This window comes from Hippocampus comes, unplaced genomic scaffold, assembly GCF_001891065.2.
Source record: "Hippocampus comes isolate QL1 unplaced genomic scaffold, H_comes_QL1_v1.1 scaffold68, whole genome shotgun sequence".
Classification (NCBI taxonomy): domain Eukaryota; kingdom Metazoa; phylum Chordata; class Actinopteri; order Syngnathiformes; family Syngnathidae; genus Hippocampus; species Hippocampus comes.
In genome coordinates this window covers 270,051-292,491 of record NW_017805625.1, presented here as the reverse complement: position 1 = coordinate 292,491, position 22,441 = coordinate 270,051, and the positions used below count along the sequence as shown (strand labels likewise).

General features: G+C 45.8%; 4 protein-coding genes and 1 long non-coding RNA gene across 7 annotated transcripts; 4 read left to right on the top strand and 1 right to left on the bottom strand.

Annotated features, from left to right (window-relative positions):
- The first annotated feature begins 2,876 nt into the window (after positions 1–2,876).
- On the top strand, positions 2,877–6,018 carry LOC109522130 (olfactory receptor 51E1-like). 3 transcript variants are annotated; one of them, XR_002169513.1, is made up of 4 exons: positions 2,877–2,965; positions 3,485–3,645; positions 4,180–5,090; positions 5,212–6,018. XR_002169513.1 is itself a non-coding variant. In XM_019880430.1 (3 exons), the coding sequence occupies exons 2-3, from the start codon at positions 3,493–3,495 to the stop codon at positions 5,029–5,031; spliced, it is 1,005 nt and encodes a 334-aa protein (XP_019735989.1). In that variant the 5' UTR covers positions 2,877–2,965; positions 3,485–3,492; the 3' UTR covers positions 5,032–5,196. The 3 variants fall into 3 exon arrangements, 1 of the variants encoding a protein (XP_019735989.1); XR_002169514.1 differs by lacking the exon at positions 2,877–2,965 and adding an exon at positions 3,037–3,294; XM_019880430.1 differs by lacking the exon at positions 5,212–6,018 and having other exon boundaries at positions 4,180–5,196.
- A 38-nt stretch (positions 6,019–6,056) lies between these two features.
- On the bottom strand, positions 6,057–10,944 carry LOC109522129 (asialoglycoprotein receptor 1-like). The gene is made up of 5 exons (XM_019880429.1): positions 10,813–10,944; positions 10,089–10,133; positions 9,661–9,705; positions 9,005–9,049; positions 6,057–7,593 (listed from the first exon to the last, which is right to left on the bottom strand). The coding sequence occupies exons 1-5, from the start codon at positions 10,905–10,907 to the stop codon at positions 6,630–6,632; spliced, it is 1,194 nt and encodes a 397-aa protein (XP_019735988.1). The 5' UTR covers positions 10,908–10,944; the 3' UTR covers positions 6,057–6,629.
- Positions 8,955–10,282, top strand: LOC109522131 (uncharacterized). Its single transcript, XR_002169515.1, has 2 exons — positions 8,955–9,069; positions 10,063–10,282. It is a non-coding gene; the product is annotated as an uncharacterized LOC109522131 (long non-coding RNA).
- A 372-nt stretch (positions 10,945–11,316) lies between the features above and the next one.
- Positions 11,317–14,011, top strand: LOC109522128 (asialoglycoprotein receptor 1-like). Its single transcript, XM_019880428.1, has 3 exons — positions 11,317–11,501; positions 12,196–12,240; positions 12,735–14,011. Exons 1-3 carry the CDS (start codon positions 11,404–11,406, stop codon positions 13,879–13,881), a joined length of 1,290 nt encoding a protein of 429 aa, XP_019735987.1. The 5' UTR covers positions 11,317–11,403; the 3' UTR covers positions 13,882–14,011.
- Positions 14,012–14,268: 257 nt separating this feature from the next.
- Positions 14,269–21,377, top strand: ddx27 (DEAD (Asp-Glu-Ala-Asp) box polypeptide 27). The gene is given in 19 exon segments (XM_019881407.1): positions 14,269–14,472; positions 15,502–15,657; positions 16,254–16,313; positions 16,393–16,531; positions 16,597–16,655; positions 16,784–16,867; positions 17,189–17,294; positions 17,365–17,538; positions 18,009–18,159; positions 18,992–19,091; positions 19,278–19,419; positions 19,488–19,641; positions 19,931–20,012; positions 20,085–20,367; positions 20,370–20,395; positions 20,579–20,672; positions 20,865–20,956; positions 21,044–21,170; positions 21,271–21,377. Coding segments are annotated over 19 exon segments (2,220 nt in total). The 5' UTR covers positions 14,269–14,388.
- The last annotated feature ends 1,064 nt before the right edge of the window (positions 21,378–22,441 follow it).

Below are 22,441 nucleotides of genomic sequence, written 5' to 3'. Positions count from 1 at the left end.
CACACACACACACGCACACACACACACACACACACACATACACACACACACACGCACACACTCGAATGTGTTGTCATCTACAGGGTGACATGAAGAATGACGTGTTCCCTCATGAGATCCGCCATGCGTTTTACATGGCGGCTGCTTTGCGTTGGCTCGGCGCCAGTTTGTCAGTGTATCAGGTGTGTGGTTATCTGCCATGTCTGAACATGATTGTTATTAGAATGAATACACACACACATACACACACACACACGCACACACTCGAATGTGTTGTCATCTACAGGGTGACATGAAGAATGACGTGTTCCCTCATGAGATCCGCCATGCGTTTTACATGGCGGCTGCTTTGCGTTGGCTCGGTGCCAGTTTGTCAGTGTATCAGGTGTGTGGTTATCTGCCATGTCTGAACATGATTGTTATTAGAATGAATAAGTGTTGTGAAATATGATCGTTGTAGTGAAGCGGTGGTCATGCAAAGGTCTGAAAATCGCAGCAGCAGCGGGCCTCCGACAGCAAACCAGCATGCCTCCTACTACAACTACTGTTGATCATCACAATAACCACCGCTCCTACATAAGGCTCCAGCACACCCACGACCTGGGCTTCTGATAATGGATGGATGATTTTTATTTGATTTGCTTCAGTCACGGTTGTCGACTGGTTAGCACCGCCGCCTCACAGTGCACAGAGGTGCAGGGTTTGAATCTGACTTCGGCCTTCCTGTGTGGAGTTTGCATGTTCTCCCCGAGCCTGCGTGGGTTTTCTCTGGGTGCTCCAGTTTCCGCCCACATTCCAAAACCATGCCCGACAGGTTAATGGAACACTCTAAATTGTCCCGAGGTGTGATTGTGACCGCGAATGATTGTTTGTCTATGTGTGCCCTGCGATTGGCTGGCAAGCAGTTCAGGGTGTCCTCCGCCTACTACCCGAAGACAGCTGGGATCGGCTCCAGCGCGCGGGCGACCCTTGTGAGGATAAGCAGATCTGAAAATGGATGGATGGATGGATGGATGGATGGATGGATGGACGGATGAGTGGATGGTCTCTATCTGTCCTTGTCAGTTTGTTGATTGTGTCGGTGGTCTCTGCCCAAGTTGAATCTAGTCATGTCTTCCTCGTGTTTATTTTGGAATACTTTTGTTATTTGGCTATTTTAAGAACCCAAGTACATTGTGTGTTTTGTTCCTTTTGTCAAGCAAAGTCATTCGAATATGCCTTTCCCCCCAAAAAACACACACACACACACACACACACACACGCACATACACACACACACACACACACACACACACACACACACAAAATGCATTTTATAACAATGGTGAAACAAAATCGATGAATAGGTGAATCTGTGGGTGGCACGGTGGACTACTGGCTAGCACGTCCACCTCACAGTGCAGACGTCTGGCACCAGCCTTCCTGTGTGGAGTTTGTATGTTCACCCCGTGCCTGTGTGGGTTTTCTCCAGGTACTCCGGTTTCCTCCCCCATTCCGATCAAAATAATGCCTGGTAGTTTGAACGTTGTAATTCATCAATGTCAGACTCCGGCCTTCGAGGGCCGCTTTCCTGCATGTTTTCCAGCTCTCCCTGCTACAGCACACTTGATTCAAATGATCAGCAAGCTTTGCAAGGAAATGTAACCAGTAAAAGTAGAAAGTAGACTCATAAACATTCAGTGAAGTACAAAGTCCTGGGGAAAAAAATGCTCAAGTACACAATGCAAGTATTTGCACTTTGTGACTTTTTCCCATCTCTGCTAATGAGCTGCTTGACCTTTTATTTGTCCTCCGTGGATTCATCAAGTCATCCGTTCAATGTTCCTGCGAGAATTGACAATCCTTTGAGGAAAAACAACCTGAAAGGTCGCACGGCATCTAGGGACTTTTTCCATTGCCATCATAAACTAATGATAATGATGATGATGAAAATTTCGTTCTCTCTTGAGGCTTGCCTTCGGCACAACACAACTTAGTTTTTTCTTTTTCCTCTATGTGAACTGTCAATCAACCAGAAACCCAGGAAGACATTATGTGGCAAAATCTACTTTCACTTTGAATTGCTTGACCTCACCAATCAATCACTCCAGACTGGCTGGATAATGGACAATGCAAAACGTCACAACATACAAGTGACCTCAAGCTCATAGTGGAAGGGAGGAATGAAAGAATGATTTCAACTTGGTGCAGAGACAGCACCCTTCAGATGTCACTCTTTTACTAAAAGGAGCGCGTCCCACGCAGAATTCTCAAGATGTCCACCCCAAAAACGTTGCGAGCCCTCAGTGGGACAATCGCTGCAGACACCCGATGGATGAATGGATGGATGCACTTGAAGAAATAAATTCAAATCTGACAGCTCTGTTGCTGGAATAGACCCTTAAAAAATACATAATACATTTTACAGAATAAACATGTTCCGAGTCGACCCAAAATAAGACTTTTAAGTGGTACGTTAAATATCCCTTTTCGGAATGCGCTAACTCTGCTGCTAATTCAATGAAATATTAAATGCTCGGTCGGCACTGCCTTCTTATGTAAGTCTTATGAGAAATGTAATAAAACTTTGGCCAAAGGTTAAAAAAATTGCAAAATTATCAACGCCACAACTGGAAAATTTAAACCCAAGTCTAAAATATGTTTTCACTAATTGACGAGACAGTTTGACGTAAAATCGACAGAGAAATATTTGGATTTGAAAATTTGTGAACGTTAACAAAATAGCAACAAAATATGAATGTAAATTTCTTCTATTTACTTTTTGATTCTGTACTGATCAGACAGCTTCTTGTCAATGTTGTCAACACACATTTTTAACAGTGTGCGATTCGAAGTTCCACGCCGCTCTCACACGTCACTTGTGCGCCTGTCTGCGCACGCGCGAGCTAGACGATCATCCATCTTGGGGCTATAAAAGATGGCTGACGGGCGGGAATCGGGTGACAGGTGAATCCACCTGACACGGGTGAGTCTTGGCTTGTCTTTTTTTCGTCGACTGCGCACGCGCCCGTACACGACACATCTTTGTGAACGTCTACATTGTATTTTCTGATGATATGATTGCCCCACAGCTCGTGTGATGTCAATGACGTGCTTCACATTGCTTGCTGTGCTTTCCAAATTACATTGTGGTGGGCGTTTCGTGCGGGGTCATCATCCGTCACGTCATTTATCTGTTAACGTACATCTCGTCATGACAAATGCCGTCTAGCGGCAGAAGAATCGCCAACTGCTCCGTTCGGTGGTCAAATTGAGTTGCCGGCAATCGCGCAACACGAGGAGTCGGCCTCCCTGGCAAGTTTTTTTTTTTTTTTTTTTTTCAACCGAACAGGCCCGTCCGTGTTCGCATTCGCGTGACATTTTTTTCTCATGTTACATTGTCTTGATTTGGGCAAGTCAATGTCGGAATTCTGCGATTGACTGTAAAATAATGTTCAACAAAATCCTCCACTGAAACCGAATGTTGTGCTTTGTTCTTTGGTAGGCGGCGACATGAGCGGAATCGCATCGGCCAACGCCAGCGCCGTCATTCAATACCGAGACTCACTCGGCAAAGCGGTGGCCAAGAACCTGCTGGTGCTCGTCATGGGACTGTCCATCAACTACATCAACTTCGGCCTCATGTACACCTTCTGCAAGCACCAGGTTGGAGACCGTCTTGGAATTCGGTGGCCCTTTGACTTTGAGCAAGGCTGTCATTAGAGTTCCTACAGTTTTGTTGTGAATAATTACAAGTACATATGTCAAGTTTTTTTCATCTCAAATTGCATCTGAAATTTGTGAACGAAAGCGACCGGGATTTCAAGAGCGTGTGATATTACAGGTCACACTGGATCGCTCGGGATTCTCATATAATTTGATCAATGACACTGACGACATACCCCGCTTAGTTTCCTTTTGGAAATCAATGAATTTTACTCGTCGGGGTATATTAATTATTGGCAGTTTTCATTCAATTGATTCAAAGAAAAACAACCTTTTATGGGTTTGCAGGGAAGCTAGGAGGCAAGGCACTAACTAATGCTCTCAAAAAAAAAAAAGGGATTTATTTTTCAAAAAAGGAAAACGAGGGCGGTGGAATCCCGAAGAATTTTAACAAAAGTCCAAAATAACAAGGGTCAAAGTACGCGCGTGGCACTGCAAGACAATGGTGGACTGACACTAACTTTCCATGTTCAGATCTTCTACTGGGACCCTCGCTACATCCTGTTCTTCCACCTGGTTGTGAACGACATGATCCAGATGAGCCTGAGCGTCATCCTCTTCGTGATCAGCTACACACTCTACAGGATCGCCGTGTTTGTGTGCGCCCCCCTCCTCCTGATAGCCGTCACCGCCACCGAGAACACACCCCTCAACCTGGCGTGCATGGCGGCCGAGTGCTACGTGTCCGTGTGTCTTCCGCTTCACCACGCCCGCATCTGCACCGTCAGGAGGACTCTGCTCCTCATCGCCTTGATCTGGACCGCCAGCCTCGTCTCCACCCTGCCGGACCTCTTCGTCACGCTGGCCACCGAGCCTCTCGAGTTCTTCTCATCTCGAGTCTTCTGCATCCGCCAGAACGTCTTCCCCAATCCGCTGCTGGTTCGGAAGCAGGAGCTCTCGTACATATGCTACCAGTTGCTTGTGTGGTCGGTCATCTTCTTCACGTACTTCAAGATCCTCTTCGCGGTCCAGTCGGTCAGCAAGGACGCCAAGAAGGCTCGGAGGACCGTCGTCCTGCACGGCGTTCAGGTTCTGCTGTGCATGACCACCTATGTTGCTCCAGTGCTCAAGGAAGCTTTGCTCGGCTGGTTCCCCGAGAACTACCCGGACACGCTGTTCGCCTGCTATCTCATCGTTCAGGTCCTGCCCCGCGCCATCAGCCCCATGATTTACGGCGTGAGGGACAAGTGCTTCAGGAAGTACCTCAAACGCTACCTGTTCTGCAAGAGTGGTGCTGACTCTGCGGAAATGACGAGCAAGAATAACAAAACAAACGCCAGGAGCGATAACAAAGACCAAAGGCGAGAACAGCAACAAACTCACTAACCAGATGAAAAAAAAAAAACGCAGACGACTGCGAAAGCCCTTGCTGCTCTCGTCAGTCAGCCACCTCAGGGGCTGACATGTTGACATTGTCCCGCCCGCTGCCGTTGACTGGAACGGACCTGGCCTCGGGCTCGCATCGAAGACATCGGGACCCAACTTTTTATTTTTTTTTTTTTTTCCGGGTATGGTCGCGTGACGGCCGTAATGCGAGCCAGAGCGTACTTTTGCTTTCAGTTTCAGTCGAACGATCTTTGCCTTGACCTTGCCATTCACAACTTGACTGCAAACTATATGTGTAGCTTATGCCTGTAATTCACTTCTGGCTCGTCCAAAAGAACTAAATTCTTCGTAGCCATTTCAGATTTCTGCCACACGAGGTGCTGCTTGCCATTTATGTGCGTCTGCTTTGTTATTGCAGATAACTACAAGTCACTTCCAGATACCCGCGAGTGAATTAGAACTGCAACTGAATTGTAGATCGCCGCAACTCTGGTTTGATAGATCCACGATTTTCATTTTGACTAAATTCCAGTCACATAGACTGAAAAAAAGAAAAGTTAAGAGTCCAAAACATTGGAGTGTTACAATCAAGGCTTGTCTGGATTTGGGCCGTTTTAATATTGGCTTGAGGTGTTTTGCATCATCACCCGCATTTTTAAAAACATTGTTTTATTCATATTATTGCAACTTTGGTGATTTGTTGTCTTTTTCAAAATATGGAAATGCTCTCCAAAACATTTTGAGGGAAAAAAATATATATATGTTCCTCTGCAGGGGTCTGCAACCAAAATACTCAAAATAGCCTTTTTGCCTCCCATGAGAAAATAAAAATCCACACAGAAAGCCACTAATCATAGAAAGTGATGTTAAAACTGCATATACATTATCATTGTTGTCTTTTGACCAGTATCTAGAAAATAAAGTGTGTTGCATTTATGAAGTTAAGACACTGCGACAAAGAACATGAAATTTCATTTCTGCATTAAGAAAAAAAAAAAAACTTTCAAACTCTATAAACAGTCACTTGGATGAAGCTTTCAAATAAAATAGTCAATGTCTGCTAAGGTCTTGCATTTCTAAAATTTAAGCATAACTTGAGTTGCGCACTTGCAGCCAACCAAACTTTCTGTCATCATTTGAATTCAAAAGCAACGTCAAACACACTGCATAGTTGCAAAATCGGGTTGCCTCAGCGCACAAAGTCGCGGGCACAGCTGTCATCTCCGGGCAGGGGCGAAGCTAAGCCATGGCCGACGTTTGCCTCGGGCCACCCTGCGTCAAGGGGAAGAGTTTGATCAATGTGATTGTGCGGCGCAGATGATGAAGTTCCGCCTTGCTGCCACCGTGATTCAATCTAAACTGTTGAATCGATTCACGTTTTCTTTTTTTCTGAACTCGGGATTGCAAGCATTGGAATGCCAGAGCACGGCGAGAAATGAACACATGAAATAACTAACTGGATTTCGGCCTGTTTGGCACAAACAGTTAGTTGCACCTTTCCCAATCGAGGGACTCCACGGGCCTCTCTGCTCGATCTTCTTGACATCATTCAACGAGCATGAAAAGCAAAAGAAGGGTGGCGAGGTTCCCTGGGAACTTTACTGCTTGTTCTCCTTTTCGCAAAAGATGCAAGTTCTGCATAGGTAGCGTTTCCTGGCGCCGCAGGGGAGGGGGTCCCAGTTGCGATCCCAGCTGTCCTCCCCGTCGCCCGGCGAGTGCTTGATGGCCACGCAGGAACCTTGCGCGTCCTCACCCGTGCGCCCGTTGTCTGCCTTCCAAAATGAGACGTTCGAAAGCGGGCGGTCGTCGGACCACTTGTAGCCGCCGTCTTGGTACGACAAGCCAATCCATACTTCATAGTTTTCTCCGACGTTTTGCAGTAAAAAGTTCGTTAGGAACTTCTGCTCACGGGCGTTGTCGATTTGAACGAAATCACTGCCCTTTTCCTTACAGTCTTGTTTGGCATTGCTCCATCTGTTTTCTTCCGTGGACAAGGCGTAGCAATGTAAATTGTGCCTCACCCAGCCTTCCTTGCAGCACGTCTGGAGTCTCGTTTGATGACTGCTTTCCCCACAGAAGTGTGTGTACATCAAATCGGCGGGTATCTTCAGTCCGTCCGAAAGCTGCCACTGACACTCCTCAATAGTAATTTTCATAGATCGGAGAGCACCGGAGTAAAAGTTCGCGGTCGACTTGAGTTGTTCAAAGTTGACCTGTAGTCCAGCCATCCTCTTCTGCATGCTTGAGTTAAGTACAGATGTTGCGTTCACTTTAGTCTCGATTGCGTTCATTTCTTCCCTGAGCTGCTGATACCGCTGCTGGAGAAGGTCCACTTGTAGTTGCGTGCTTTCGATGTTTTTCACCAGTTTGTTCAGGAGCATATTTCGGGCTTTCAGTTGTTGCTTCATCTGGTCTAACTTTGAATCGTTGATGTACCAGCCAGCCAAGGTACAAATGAGAATCAACGCAAAGCCCACGAAGCAGCAAAAACCTCGCCCCGGCACCCAGGATGTGACCTTGCATTTGGAGGCCTCTTCTTTTGCAGGAGCGTCGTACAACACGCTGATAGAGAGAGAAAAGAAATGCTGGGATTGGAAGCATCGCAATGCCGGGAGCGTGGCGAGAAATGAGCACAGTGAAGAACCTGGAAAGTCAAGGACCTAGCTCACTGCTGGAGACGGGAGAACAAAATATGGCTGCCGTCTTTGCAGGCTGCTACTATATGTGTGTGTGTGTGTGTGTGTGTGTGTGTGTGTGTGTGTGTGTGTGTGTGTGTGTGTTTAGGTATATGTGTGTATAGATATGGGTGATTCTCAGGAAATATGGTGCAGCCAGATGTTTAAACGCTGACCTACTTTGAGATATACTTATATATATATTTTTTCCTTTTCCAATTGCTCACCAGATGTCACTGCTTACAATACTGAAAGCTGAGATTTGTGCTGTCGTGTGTCTGTGAATATATTTTGAGGGGTGGTTGTGTTGTATCATTTTGTTCTTATGACTTAAAGATGGCGCCGTGAGAGTGGCTGCCTTTGCGGCAACTCCGATACTTTTTGTTCTTCTACTTTCTTCCTTTCAGAATTTTGCTGCTGCAAATTGGGAATTTCACCATTGTGAGACGAATAAAGGTTTTTCTTATTCTTATTCTTAAAATGGCAGCCGCCACCTCTTCGTGACACGCTGACACACCTGTGTAATTAAGAGACCTTTATACCCTGGAAATGGATCAGCTTACAAACTGTTGCCACTGATAAACCGGCAGAATGTCACTGCAACACAATACCGTTCATCTGGGTCCGAAGCTGTCAATCATGTAACAATACATCGGCAGGGGAAAAAAAAAAATTATATTCTGCATCTTACCTTCTGTTTTCCATGAACTACCTCTGATGATTTACAACTGTAATGTACGGTATATACCCACCGGAATAACTTTAGTAAGTTGAACCGGGAAGTTCATGTTGGCCATCGTTCACCATTCAGAGGTCATTTTCGTATGTATATTTGTTCATTTGTATTGGGTTTTTCAGCTGAATATCTTTGGAGGAAGGAAGTGAAGGTATTCAAACGTAAAAAAAAACAAAAAACATTTAAAAGTCTTATTTACTTGGTGCTCAGGTACCAAGCGCTCCAATATGAAACCACGGAGGCCACAGCATTCCACAATGTCTTGCGCCAAAGTCTCCATATCAGGTCCCCAACATGTCTCCAAGCCAGTGAGCTAGGCCCTTATATTCACAGATTTGTGTCTGAATATATTTGAAATTATGGAAAATAATTGCTGAAAAGTCTGTTAACTACTATATGTTGGACTCATTCTACTCACTCTAGTGACTCCACATCCTAACAGCACTAGTAGCATGGCAAAGTCACTCCACTCTGGCACGACGTGGATAGGTGCCATTTCTCCACCCAGGCCAAGTATTCCGGCGGCGAGATTGGAAAAGCGAACAGCGTGAACGGAGCTCACCTCATTTCAATGCTGTCGGCACTCAGACGCTTGGGGTCTGCGACACTGAAACCAAGACGGCATGGGTGAGTTGGCACCCCCACCAAAGTTTTTTTTTTTCCCCCCCATTCCTTAAGTTTGTCAAGGTCACGTTCATCACACAAACGCTCTTTAACGTAACATTTTTTTAAATAAGCAATTAATGCAGGCCCCATATTTGGAAGAAGATCAGTCATGTAAGTAACATCATCAGTTCTAGTTCTGTGAAATATTGATTTACCGGGACTCTTAATTTGAAAAGAAACATTTTCTGTTCCTACGGTCAAACACGAAACGTTATTGCCACCTGGTGGTCGAAAAATAACATCAACACAAATCTTTGACCGCAATCTTTTACACTCCTCATCCAAAGTACTTTTTTTTTAACTTCAAATAACCTCATGAATGACTATAAAATTACTGAATCAATGAAATTAAATATCTACCGATATTTGTATGTCGTAAACATATTTGTCCACATTTGTCAATTAATTAACAAGCGTGGAAACATTGAAGATATATGTCAATGATCGTACATTTAGAAAAGACATCAAGTGAGTTAACTATGGAAATCGTGGCATTAATTACAACTAAAAATGACTGGAAGACTGAAAAAGTGAACAGTGTGAAGAGCTCACCTCATTTTAATGCTCTCCACGCTGAGACGCTTGGTGTCTCCAACACTGTGGAATGAAGATGGAATTGATGAGTCAGCAGCAGATGTTTGGTTAAGTGGATCTAAGTTTACATTATTTCGATTTTCAAGGTGACCAAACTGTTTACGACAACTTTGTATTTCTCAGGTAAACTCATCTTCCCAGTAATTTAAGTGACCGTCAAAGAAGGCCATGTCATTTTTAATGTTCCTGGTTTGGTCACGAGCCCCAGAAACTCTTTGGGAAGTTATTGTCGCACGCCATCTTTTTCCACACGGCGATGTTGCCGTACAGTGGCGGTGGTACGGTGTTGCCATGAACCGAGCTGGTTAGTGGTCTTGAACCAGGGTCACCTCTGTGACGATCTTAACTACTTGGCCACAGCTGTCCTGCACCATCCTCGAGCTCACCTCGTTTCCATGCCCTCGGCACTCGGACGCTTGGGTTCCTCGACGCTGAAACGAAAACGGCACGGATGAGATGACGGCAGCAGCACGTGATTTAGAACAAAGATGGCCGCTGTGGAAATCTTCAAGGATGATGGGTTTTGCAATCAGTCCATATCTGTTACGTTTTGATTTTTAAAGTACTGCGTGTGTGCATTTGGCGCTGCCTTCCTTGATCTCTTCTGTACAAAAAAAAATTGTATCATTCAACTCGATTTGCTGATACCTGCAGAAACCCTGATAACTGTTGAATTAACCATTCATCCATTTTCTAATCCGCTTATCCTCACAAGGGTCACGGGCGTGCTGGAGCCTATCCCAGCTGTCTCTGGGCAGTAGGCGGGGGACACCCTGAACTGGTTGCCAGCAGATCGCAGGGCACACAGAGACGAACAACCATCCGTGCTCACAATCATACCTCGGGACAATTTTTAGAGTGTTCAATGAACCCCATGCATGTTTTTGGAATGTGGGAGGAAATAGGAATACCCGGAGAAAACCCACGCATATGCCAACTCCACAGAGGAAGGACGGAGCCCGGATTCGAGCCCACGGCCTCTGCACTTTGAGGCGGATGTGTTTTCTCGTCGTCCATCATGCAGCACTCTAATTTCACGATTATTCTAGCACTGTAATTTCACGATTATTCTTGATAAGATATGATGAGGAGGATCTCGTGGACTGTTACCTGTCCTGCGCAGCCTCTGTCGCTGGAGCCAGGGCTGCCGGTTCATCCACTTGCTGCTCATCAACATTTTCTGGCTCTTCTGTTTGATTGTCCATACCGCAAACAAAACAAAACAAAACAAGCCCCCCTCCCCCCACCCCCTCCACCAAACCAAACCCCAAAAAAAAAAAAAAAACACCGAAGGCTGCGCTTTACGTCCTGGTCGTCGTGGCGTCATTTACCCGACGCCTTTGCGTTGCGTGTGTCAACCGTCTCGTCAGAGAAACCGCGCGAGCATGTGCGAGTTGCTGAGCTTTGCCCAATGCCATCTCGTGCAACCGAGCTAGCCGACTTTTTTCAGTGCATGCAAAACGCGTTGTCCGGTACCACATCACCACCACAACTGAACTATTCGAATCTCCGTCGGCCAATTTTCACACGCTTGTGCGGTTAATCTGACGAGGCGGGCGACCCGCAATCATACAAAGAAGTTTGACAAATGACGTCATGAAGGGCCAGACGTAAGCGGCGGCTGCACGCGCGAGGGCCGGGGTGCGTTTCTTTTTTTTTTTTTTCTCTTTTTCTTTTTGATCGCTTCGTCTTGTTCTCGCTATGGACAATTGGAGCGAGGAGGCAGAAAATGTTAGTGGCAAGCAAGTGGATGACGCAGCAGCCCCGAGCGAGGCGACAGAGGCGGCGGGCGAAGACACGTAAGACAATCCCCAAAATCGTCATCATCGTGAGGCATAATGACAAGAACAAAATGAAGTTGAAATGTAGACACGTCCGTGAGTAGTTTCTGAGTGAGTTGATGCTTTTCGTCAGTCCTTCTCAAATTTTATTTCAATGTAAAGCAGCACCCCCACCCCCCACACTTGATGTTCACATGTCTCTGGGGAGGGAAATAGTTAATATCCATGAAATGTAAAATACTGTGGTGATTGATTTGATATTTCCAGACGTTGGCGTGTGCTTAGGTGGTGTTGTGCGCGTGAATTTTGGTGGCGATTGGTCGTAGTTTTCTCACGTTAAGCCTTTTTTTTACACGCACGTGAAGCGTTTCAGACTGTCCCAAAGTTGCGCTGACAGTTCCGGCTGTTATTCGAACCTTTGTCCTTATGTGACGTAACTAAAAACAGCTGATCGAGTCTGGAGACCTTGAAAATAAGGTGCCGACCCGCAGCTACGCTTCAACCTGCTTCCGCCATTGAAGGGATGGTTGTCTCCAAGTTGTGTGGGAGCATGTAAGCCCCCTCGTCCCCGAGGAAGATGCTGTCTCCACTCCATCAAAGAAGACAATACAACGCCACAGCGTTCCATGTGACGTGTGCATGTTGGAATTTAAATGTATTCCTATTTGTGTGCTGCTGCTGCCGACTCATCCGTGCTTTTTTTTCGTTTCAGCGTTGATGCCCCTAAGAGCCTGAGTGGCAAGAGCATGGAAATGAGGTGAGCTGTTCATAACGGCTTTTCAAATTTTGAAAACTGGAAAACTCGGCCTTGTGTTGGGAAGCCTTGTGTTGGGAAGCCGCGCCTATCCGTACACAATATCGACCTGCCGGAGATAACGATAACCCACGGTGTTCTTTTGGCCCAATTTTCATCCATCCTCATTGCGTCGTACCTGCTGCTATTAACTAGTGCTAAGTTAGCCTGGGTGTCTCTGGTCTGACGTCCAAGTTTGCAAGTTTGCTTACTCAGAGGCCACATGACAAATCAAAGACAAAGTGCTTGGCAGAGGAATTGAAATGTCATTATCCGGTTCATGAAAACACTTGTGGGTTTCCCACTCAAAGAAACCATGCTTTCATTGCGATAGCTCCACAAAAGTGCCATAGTCGAAACTTTACGCATGTTTTCACTGTTCAGGGTCTTTAATGTGATCTTTTTCATGGTGTGTTCTGGTAATGCAGTGCTTCCAATCTTCCTTTCTTTTTCACCAGCGTATTGTATGACGCTCCGGACAAAGAAGAGGCCTCTAAAATCCAAGTCGGGTGTTGCGTGCCCGGACGAGGTTTTTGCTGTTTGCTGGGACTTGTGTTCATGCTCCTTTCTATCGTGACTGGCTGGTTCATCAACCATTCCAAGTTGGAACAGCTGAAACAACAGCTGAGCTCCCTGGAAGAAAATAATTTACTCGTAGAAACACTGATAGAAATGGTGCAACGCACACCCGGGCGTGTGGATTATCTACTGGAACAGGATCAGCAGCTAAGGGAACGTCTCAACGCTCTAGACGAAGCTAAAGTTGATATACGAGTGCTACAAAATGCAAGTCTGCAAATAGATGCACTGCAGCTCTTTCATCAACAAGTCGACGTGGCGGTGAACTTGCTCAAGGATGATCTGGCCGCTGTGAAAAGGGCTGTACAAGACCGTCAGGAGCTTCTTTCAGACAAACTGGAGGAGCAACTGGCCACGCTGTACGCCAATTTTTGCGGCACGCCTGAAGAACGAGGGCATCCCATCAGATGCTGCAAGGAAGGCTGGGTGAAAAACGCTTCACATTGCTACTGGTTGTCTGAAAGGATAAGAAGTTGGGAAGGCGCCAGAAAACACTGTGTTGCAAAAAATAGTCTTCTAGTTCGAATTGATGACTTTGAAGTGCAGAAGTTTCTAACCCATCTTATAAACCAAAGCTACTGGGAGTCAGTAAACGATCATCTCAGCGATGAGGAGAAAAGAGAAAAAATCACACCGGTATGGATCGGCTTGTCGGATCAGGAGACGGAAGGTAACTTCATGTGGGTCGACGGGAGCCCGCTCTCGACTCCGGTATTTTGGCGGCCTCGGGAGCCAAACAACATGGCGCAAAGGTATGTTGACAATGTCGTCCTAGATTCTGATTGCGTGGTCATGAGGTTTGACCCTACTGCCAGTGACCTGTACAACAGCTGGGATGACCAATTGTGCAGAGGAAAACGGTTGTACTTTTGTAGAGCTTGCATATTTTGCAATCCTCCTGAACAACCCCCTGAGGTTCCAACAAAACCCAAAAGGAAAAAACCCCGCTTGACCACTCGCTCACTTCGACAGGAGGCCAGACTTCATCAAACGGCGGCTCTGCACCCAACGTGCAGCAAAATTTGATCCATTTCTGGCACAGCCATCTGTGATTACTTTTCATGAGTGCAATCAAATCTACAAAACAAAGACAGAAAAGTATGAAAGTTTTTATGACCCACTGTGTACTCTTACCACGCGTGAATAACCTTGTACAAAGTTGTATGTTTTATTTTATGTTTTGCATTGAAAATGTGAATTAAAAAAAAAAAACGAATGTCGCCATGTCTAATGACGTATGTCCAACACAGTGGCGCAAATCGATGGCGCAACACGCACGATCCCAATCCTGAAGTTTTCGCACGATTTTAATTTGCGCTCTCCAACAACACGTCCATTTCTACTCGATGTAAACCTCATTGAGGACGGTAGAGTGTAGTGTGGGTATTTGGATAGAGCTGTAGAGAGACGTCCGTGTCCCGGAAGCAGATTGCTTCGTCACTTCCTGTTTCGTCGCCACACGTGTGTACGTGCCGACTTGTATTTTTATAGTCACGTAGAAAACAAGAACCCAAGACAACCTATTAGTTAGCCATGTTGGAGCAACTGGGTCTGATCGGAACCATCCAGGACGACGAGCAGAGTCCGGAAGAATCCGACAGCGAGTCCGAGCATGAGGTGAGGGAGGCCGGCTCCAGTTGCTCTGCCTGCCCGGGGAAGTTGCACCTCTGGCCGGATCAAGCCAGCCACAGTGCGTGGAAGGAGTCCTCAAAAGAAAAGTAGAAATTTTGGAAGAAAAACTTTGCTACACAATCGATAGAATGGTCCTTGTCCCCCTAATTTTTGATATGTTTACATGAAATGAAATGCTAAGTTCTCCAGTAAGTGTGATGGCACTGAGTTGGTTTGTCATGAAAGTTACTCTTTTATGTGATCAGTTTTATGCATGGAATGGAGTAAATAATCCTGTTGTTGCTTATCAAGTGCGCAAAGGATATCTCTATTATTATTTTTTTTTTTTTGCATGCGAAAATAACTCCAACCAAGCGACAACAGCAAAATTTGAAACCGTCTGAATACTACCGATTCACAAAGGGCCAGGTAGCTTTGAATAGTATTTTATCAAATAAATCACCTGAAAACAACTACATTTAATGTTACGTTTACATTTTCTGTTTTCACATTTCGTATTCTTGACTTTTTTCCATTGGTCAGTTTGCAATTAAAATTGTAACTGTGACCTGCTATATGTTTAACCATCAATATATGTCAAAATTTAGTTTATTCCACTTAACCGGTTAAAAAATATTGCACGACAGGGAAAACGGGTGCAAAGATTATTTGACAACTCATCAGTTATCAAATTAATTCGGAATTATTGTGGTAAATGAATCATTTGAAGACCTTGTTTGATTGAAAGTTGTCCACATTCTGTCATTTCAGACCTACAAAAAGAAGTATATTCTGATTTATGTCTGTTTGTTTACAAAGTGCTCTACATATAAAGTTGAGCTGAGTCAATGAGTCCAAATACAACCGGAGAATTAGAAGATTTACGGGCTCATTCATTGATGGATGTCAGCTGTTTGTGGATGATTTTGAAAATGATCCGAAACCTAAAATGTTGTTAAACAACAGCTGAAATGACCATTGAATTTGCTTGAAGTTTGATTGTGTTGCTAAAGTTGTGATGGCCGTGCGTCCCAGGAAGAACCGATCGTCCTGAACCGGAAGAAGAAGTTTGGCAGCCAAAGTGGCGGCGCCAGAGACTTCAACCATGACTTTGTGTTTGGAGAACGAGACGCGTTGGACCTCGGAGACGACTGGGCCATGGCCGACGTCATGAAGCAGCTCAAGAAGAAGGTACACCTTGGACCTTGCGTCTCTCCCGTCTTGTCGCTATACTAAAAGTTCTTGACATTTTTTCTGGCACGTCGTTTTAATTATGTTGAAATGGAACTTTTTGCTGCCTCTGAGCAATGACTCCCTTTATAAAAGAGATTTTTAATCTCAATGGGATGTTCCCGGTTCAATAGAGGTTAAATAAAAAAATACCCCAAAAATAGAAGAATGCAAATTAGAATATTTTTGATTAAATAGAAAATATGTTTTGAACATTTTTAAATGGAGAGAGAGAGAACGATTCTCATCTGGGCTGACATTTGGCATTTTATTGTCATTGTAAACATGTCACAATGAATTTAGGAGTACTTCTCAATCGGGTGGATAAAGAAACCTGATTTTTTTTTTAATCTGATGGCCTATATGAGATCAATTTCTACCTGTGATAACCTCCGATAACTATTTACTGTAAAACCCTGTGATTAAAACTGATTTTTTTTTTTTTTTGCAAAAAGAATGAGAAAAAAATCCCAAATTGAGAAGAGAAGTTACCGATTTTGTTTCATAAGTTATCAAGTGTAGCCGTTAACATTTGATTTTCCTGCTGATGTGTGCAGAGAAGTCTCACCACTTTGGACCAGAAGATTGAAAAGGTCCGGAAAAAGAGGAAGGCAGAGGTACGTCCCTAATCTACTTCCCATCGGCTGAGCTTCTGTTTCCAGGCGACTGAGTTTCTACTTCCTGTCCGCTGTGCAGGAGAAAGTGTCTGTGGGTGAAGAAGACTCTACGGTGAAGAAAGAAACGGTTGAGGAGGAGGACGTGAAGCCTTGTGATGAGGACAGTGATGACGAGGACGAGTTCAACTCTGATGACGAGCGAGTTCTCACCCAAGCAGGTAAGGCTTTTATTTTGACGGTGTCTCATCTGTTTTGCTTCTGACTTCCTGTTTTCTGCCGGCAGACACGCTGAAGGAGAAGCAACGTCGTGGGAGGAAGAGGAAGGCAGACGAGGAGGCAGAGGTAAAGAAGACCAGTTCGCATAGGCGGAGGAGGAGGAGGGGCTGATCTTGTCACCGCGTGCGTGCGTGCGTGCGTGTGTGTGTGTGTTTAATGACTCTCTTTATGTACATGTGTGCGTGTGTGTTCAGGTGCAGTCATTCCACGAAGATGCGTCGCAGTTTGACGACACACTCAGCTTTGACGACATGAACCTGTCCAGACCAATCCTGAAGGTAAACTTGATGGGCAACGCCGGGCATGGGGGAGAAAAAAAAACCTCAAAATATTTTCAAAAATATTTGAAAAAGGAGAAGAAGGAGGAAAAAAAGTGCAGTCCATCGAAATGCACTGGGTTTGAATCTTGAGGGCCGTCTGAGAGTTCAATCCGCCTAACTGAAGTCAGTCAGTGAGCCTTTCATGTACCACTAGAGGGCACCGATGAGTAGCACACTGACAATGGGCAACATAGATGAAGGTGAACTGCGGGGAAATCCGCCGCACCGAGGGCAGCTCCGGTTGTGCTTCCTCACCAGTGGGTGTGGCGTCTCTTTCAGGCCATCACGGCGATGGGCTTCAAGCAGCCCACTCCAATCCAGAAGGCTTGCGTTCCCGTCGGGCTCCTCGGCCGAGACCTCTGCGCCTGCGCCGCTACCGGCACAGGTACGCCAACTCCCGGGCTCAATTTATGGAGCAGATGCCACTTTCTTCTTCTTTTTCTTTCTGTCCACAGGAAAGACGGCTGCCTTCATGTTACCAGTTTTGGAGCGCTTGGTTTACAAGCCCAGGACGTCCCAGGTGACCCGGGTGCTGGTTCTGGTCCCGACGCGAGAACTGGGCATCCAAGTTCACACGGTGGCACGCCAGCTGGCCCAGTTCACCTCCATCACGACGTGCCTTGCTGTCGGTACGACTGTGCCGGCGAGCCGTGTGCGCACAGACTGAACGTACTGTATTTGTGTGTCTGGCGTGTGTCCTGTGTCCTAGTGCATGTATGTGGACATGGCTGCACGTCACGGGCTGTCACCGTTGAATCATTTTAAAATCGATGATTCATCAAGTAATTGGCTCAAATGCATTAAAAGTGCCCCCCACCCTCATCAATTGCTGCTTCTTAAGCAATTATTGTTGTTTACTTGGCATTGTTTAGTCATTTAAAAAACAACTTACCAAACATGAAGCAACGTCACACGAGAAGGTTTGGCATTGTACTCACTAGAGGTATCAAAAAATGAATCGTTCATTAATTGACAATCATTTCAAAAGATTTCAGCCTCTCCACAGTAATTATTCATCGATTTGTGTGGCTGACGATCTTTTATATTTCATCAAGATAACACATTTGCAACAACAATGACCCTCTGGACTTCTCTCCAGGCGGTCTGGACCTGAAGTCTCAGGAGGCGGCGTTGAGGGCCGGTCCGGATGTCCTTATCGCCACCCCGGGCCGACTCATCGACCATCTCCACAACACGCCCAGCTTTGAGCTCACGCACATCGAGATCCTCATCCTAGATGAAGCGGACAGGTAGAGCGCAACGCGAACCCTGTGCAGTAAAATAATTTAAATGAATGTCACAAGACTTCACATGAAGCCCAAAATCTCATAAAGAATTAACAAAGGACATTCTTAGTTTTACAAATTTAAGATTGACTGTTAGTTTTTGCGGGGTTTTTTTTTTTAGAGCATTTGCATTTTTATATGATTTTATGAGTCAAAAAATGTGAATCCAACTTTAGTTTTGATCATTTTGCCAAAGTCCCAGTTTTAAAATTAGAACTCTAAAATGCCCTTTTCTGAAATATATGGGAAATGAAACCGATTTTTTTTTTGCCCACTGAACACAGTCTACTGGTATTTTATTTTTAAACGAAAAGATAGAATATTTGTCACATTAAGAATTGTGTAGCACATTAAATCTAAATAAGTGTTAACATTTTTCAGTTTTACGCCTTTGTAAGTCACAATGTCCCATCACTGGTGAGCTATTTTAGAACAGACCCATGGCCTTCTCATGTTGTCCTTGAGGCTGGCTAACTAGTACATGGTGGCACCTAACCCTCCCTCCCCTCCTCCGGGTGTAACTGCTGACTGAGGAGGAGAAACAACAAAGGTACTTGGAGGCAATTCATGTGAAAGTGGAGGCTGGTTTACTCAACTCTGCAAGGCGCCAATCATATTGTTCCTTGCTGAGCAGTCCCCTCAAAAAAGAAAAAGAGCTGATGACCGTGTGTGACAGCCAGTATTAGCGCTTATGACTTTTTTAATTTAAACGCGTGATACATCGTCAAAGCGGTAATCGGCGAGCGAGCTGGCCGGGAAGCGTGGGCCGGCTCAAATGTTTTTGTTTGGTCGTCAGAATGCTGGACGAGTACTTCGAGGAGCAGATGAAGGAGATCATCAGGCTGTGCTCGTACAACAGACAAACCATGTTGTTCTCCGCCACCATGACCGAGGAGGTATCGGCCGTTTATTTTCAGTAAAAGGATTTTCGCTTTGGTGTCAAAATTGGCGGGGGGGTTGAAATACTTAATTTTGTTGAAATATCTTCAAGCATATATAACTACTCCTCCTCCCAGCTGACATATGCGTTGGCATCACTTTATATTGAAGATATCCTTTCCATCGTAACATGACGTCCGCAGGTGAAAGACCTTGCGGCCGTCTCGCTGAAGCAGCCCGTCCGGATCTTCGTGAACAGCAACACGGACGTGGCTCCGTACCTCCGGCAGGAGTTTGTGCGGATCCGAGCCAACCGCGAGGGCGACCGCGAGGCGGTGGTGGCCGGTAAGCGTCGCCTCTCGCCAGATCCCAACGCTCCTGTCACGTCCTGACTTGTCACGCTTGTGTCCCAGCTCTGCTCACCAGAACCTTCCAGGACCATGTGATGGTTTTCACGCAGACCAGGAAGCAAGCGCACCGACTGCACATCCTGCTGGGACTCATGGGCCTCAAGGTCGGGGAGCTGCACGGAGAGCTCAGCCAGAACCAGAGACTGGAGAACCTCAGGTACAGAAGCCAAGAACCCGGGAAATTTTCATTTGGACTCATTTGAGTTCAGGGGCCACATTCATTTTCCAGTCAGATCTTGAGTGGGATGGACCAGTGGATTCCTGGCTTTATACAGTGCGCTATAAATATCGATAAGTCCACAGCCTAGCTTGTAACGTGAATTTATTCGTTAATTTTTCCCCCCACCAATGAATAAACTGCCCAAAGATTACATTATATGCTACCTGGCTGCTTTCAAAAGACAATCTGACTTTTGAGGAAATATAACCACGAGAACTTTGCGCAGGCGTTTTAAGGACGACCAGATTGACATCCTGGTGGCGACGGACGTGGCGGCCAGAGGTCTGGACATAGACGGCGTCAAAACGGTGAGAAGCTGCACGTGGGTCTCCGGGGATTCACAAACGGAGCACGCCGCTCACTGACCACGCACTCATCAGGTCATCAACTTCACTATGCCGTCCACCGTCAAGCACTACGTCCACCGCGTGGGCCGCACGGCCAGAGCGGGGCGCTCGGGACGCTCCGTCTCATTGGTCGGCGAGTCGGAGAGGAAAACGTTGAAGGAAGTCGTCAAGTCGGCCAAGAGCACTGTGAAGGCCCGCGTGCTCCCTCCAGGTAAGCGTGCGCGCACCACGTTGGGTCACACGTTCTTGTAGCAAAACTGCGCTGCGTCCGTTACAGACGTCATCCTCAAATTCAGAGACCTCATTTCCAAACTGGAGAAGAGATGGCTGCCTCGGAGGCCAAGGTACACACACACGCACGCACGTGCACACTGGCTGCTTTTTTTTCTCTTCTTTGACTCAAAAAAAAAAGATAAGGGAAAGGTGCACATGGCTCCGCTCATCGCGGAGAGCCAAGTGTCTTCACAGGCATGATGTCATCTTGAGACCTTTTTTTTTTTCAATTCTGTGTGTGCGTCTGTGTGTAGTTGAGTGTGGCCCAGAAGCGTCTGGATGGCTCCGCCACCAACGAAACTCAGCGAGTTTGGTTCCAGACGCAGCAAGAAAGGAAGCAGAGCCGCAGTGAGTTACAAGTCATCGAAATGTCATGTGTTGATTTCCATTTTGGCTTCTCCAACTTTAAAACGTTTTCTCCGAATGCCCGGCAAGCCTGTGACGTGATTGTAACCTGCCAACCATGCTTCAAGCTCTTGTGTGTGTGTGTGTGTGTGTGTGTGTGTGTGCGTGTGCGTGTGCGTGCGTGCGCGCGCGCAGTAAACAAGGCGCTGCAGGACTTTGACATGGCTCTGCGAGGGAAGAAGAAGCGCGCCAAGTTTATGAAGGACAGCAAGAAGAAAAACATGACGGTCGGTGTCTTTGGAGTTTGTTGCAGCACACCATATGCTCAAATTGTACAAAAACGTGTGCGCTGACAGGGGGTTTGCACATCACAGGCGGAGGAGCGCTCTCAGTTTGAGATCCTGAAGGCACAAATGTTCGCCGAGCGAGCCGCTAAGCGCGAGCGCCGACCCAAGAGAGCCCGAGCCATGGCTGAGGACGAGGAGCAGGCGCCCCCTAAAGGTTAGGAAAATGAACGAATACCCCTCAACGAACCGTGTGCATCCTGCTTACCTGTTGTGTGTGTGTGTGTGTGTGTGTGTGTGTGTGTGTGTGTGCGCAGCCAATCAGAAGGCGAGAAAAGGAGGCAATGCAAGACACAAGTCTGCCTTCGACAAAGAGTTGACCAACGTCAGCAACAAAGCCCTCAAACACTACAGAGCGGGGTGAGAGTTACCTCAAAGTCGGATTTGTATGTTGAGGCACGGGATGCCATACAATTTCAAGATGGTACATTTTTATGTGGAACGATTGGATTTGATAAGCTCTGCCTCAGTTGGAGAGGCTACGACGCCATGAGTTCCTTGATATTTGAACAAATGTTATTGTGAATGGCAAGGACACGTGACAACACGCAAGAGCTCTGCATTGGCGAAGCTATTTTCCATCGGACCATCGGCCGCTTTGTGCTCTATCGAGACCGATTCATTCGTTGGAGTATTCGAATCTTTTCAATGCAAAATAATTTTCCGACTCAAATGAAGAATTACTTTTGAGAGGTTGATGAATATTTGAATTTAAAAAAAATGGATCTAAGCGATTACTGATGGTTGAAATAGTTGTTGAGAATAATTTGGGAATCAATTAGTTGTTGATTAATCGATTACTTTTGACAGCTCTTGACGCTTGCTGGAAGTCTACAAAAACATTATTTCAACTCAAAGTCATAATACTTTAATAATTGAATATGTTTTTTTTTCCAGGCCGTCTTTCGCAGACAGGAAACGTCTTGGTATGGACCGGAGGCGCTCAGGAGGCTCCAGGTACATTCATTTTCTCTTTTTTATCTTTGTCTGCTTCTTTACTTGTTTTGTTTCATCTCCTGCTTTTTCTTTTTGTATTTGTTTTTCTTTTGTTTTTGTTGTTTTCACATGTGTTTGACCTTTGTGGTTGCTTTTGTTTGTCAATCAGGTTCAAGAGGAAGTGAGCAGGCTCGCAAACGTCTTGGCTTGTCTTGGGTGTCTTTGTTGTTCACGCTCATCTAGTTGTTTTGAAATAAAAGTCGAAAAAAAAGAACATTTTTTTGGGTGTGTCTTTATTCATTTACCCCCTTTTTAAATTAATAGCACACGGTTTGACATGGACTCACTCTCTCTCTCCACACCATAGCCTTATTGTTTGAAAATGTCTCTGTCTGGAAACGACTGCGCATCTCCTCGTCCCTTTCTCTCCGAGCCAACAAAGCAAAGCAAATTGTGAGCCTAGAGAAGTCCGCCGGCCTACCTCCTCCCCCG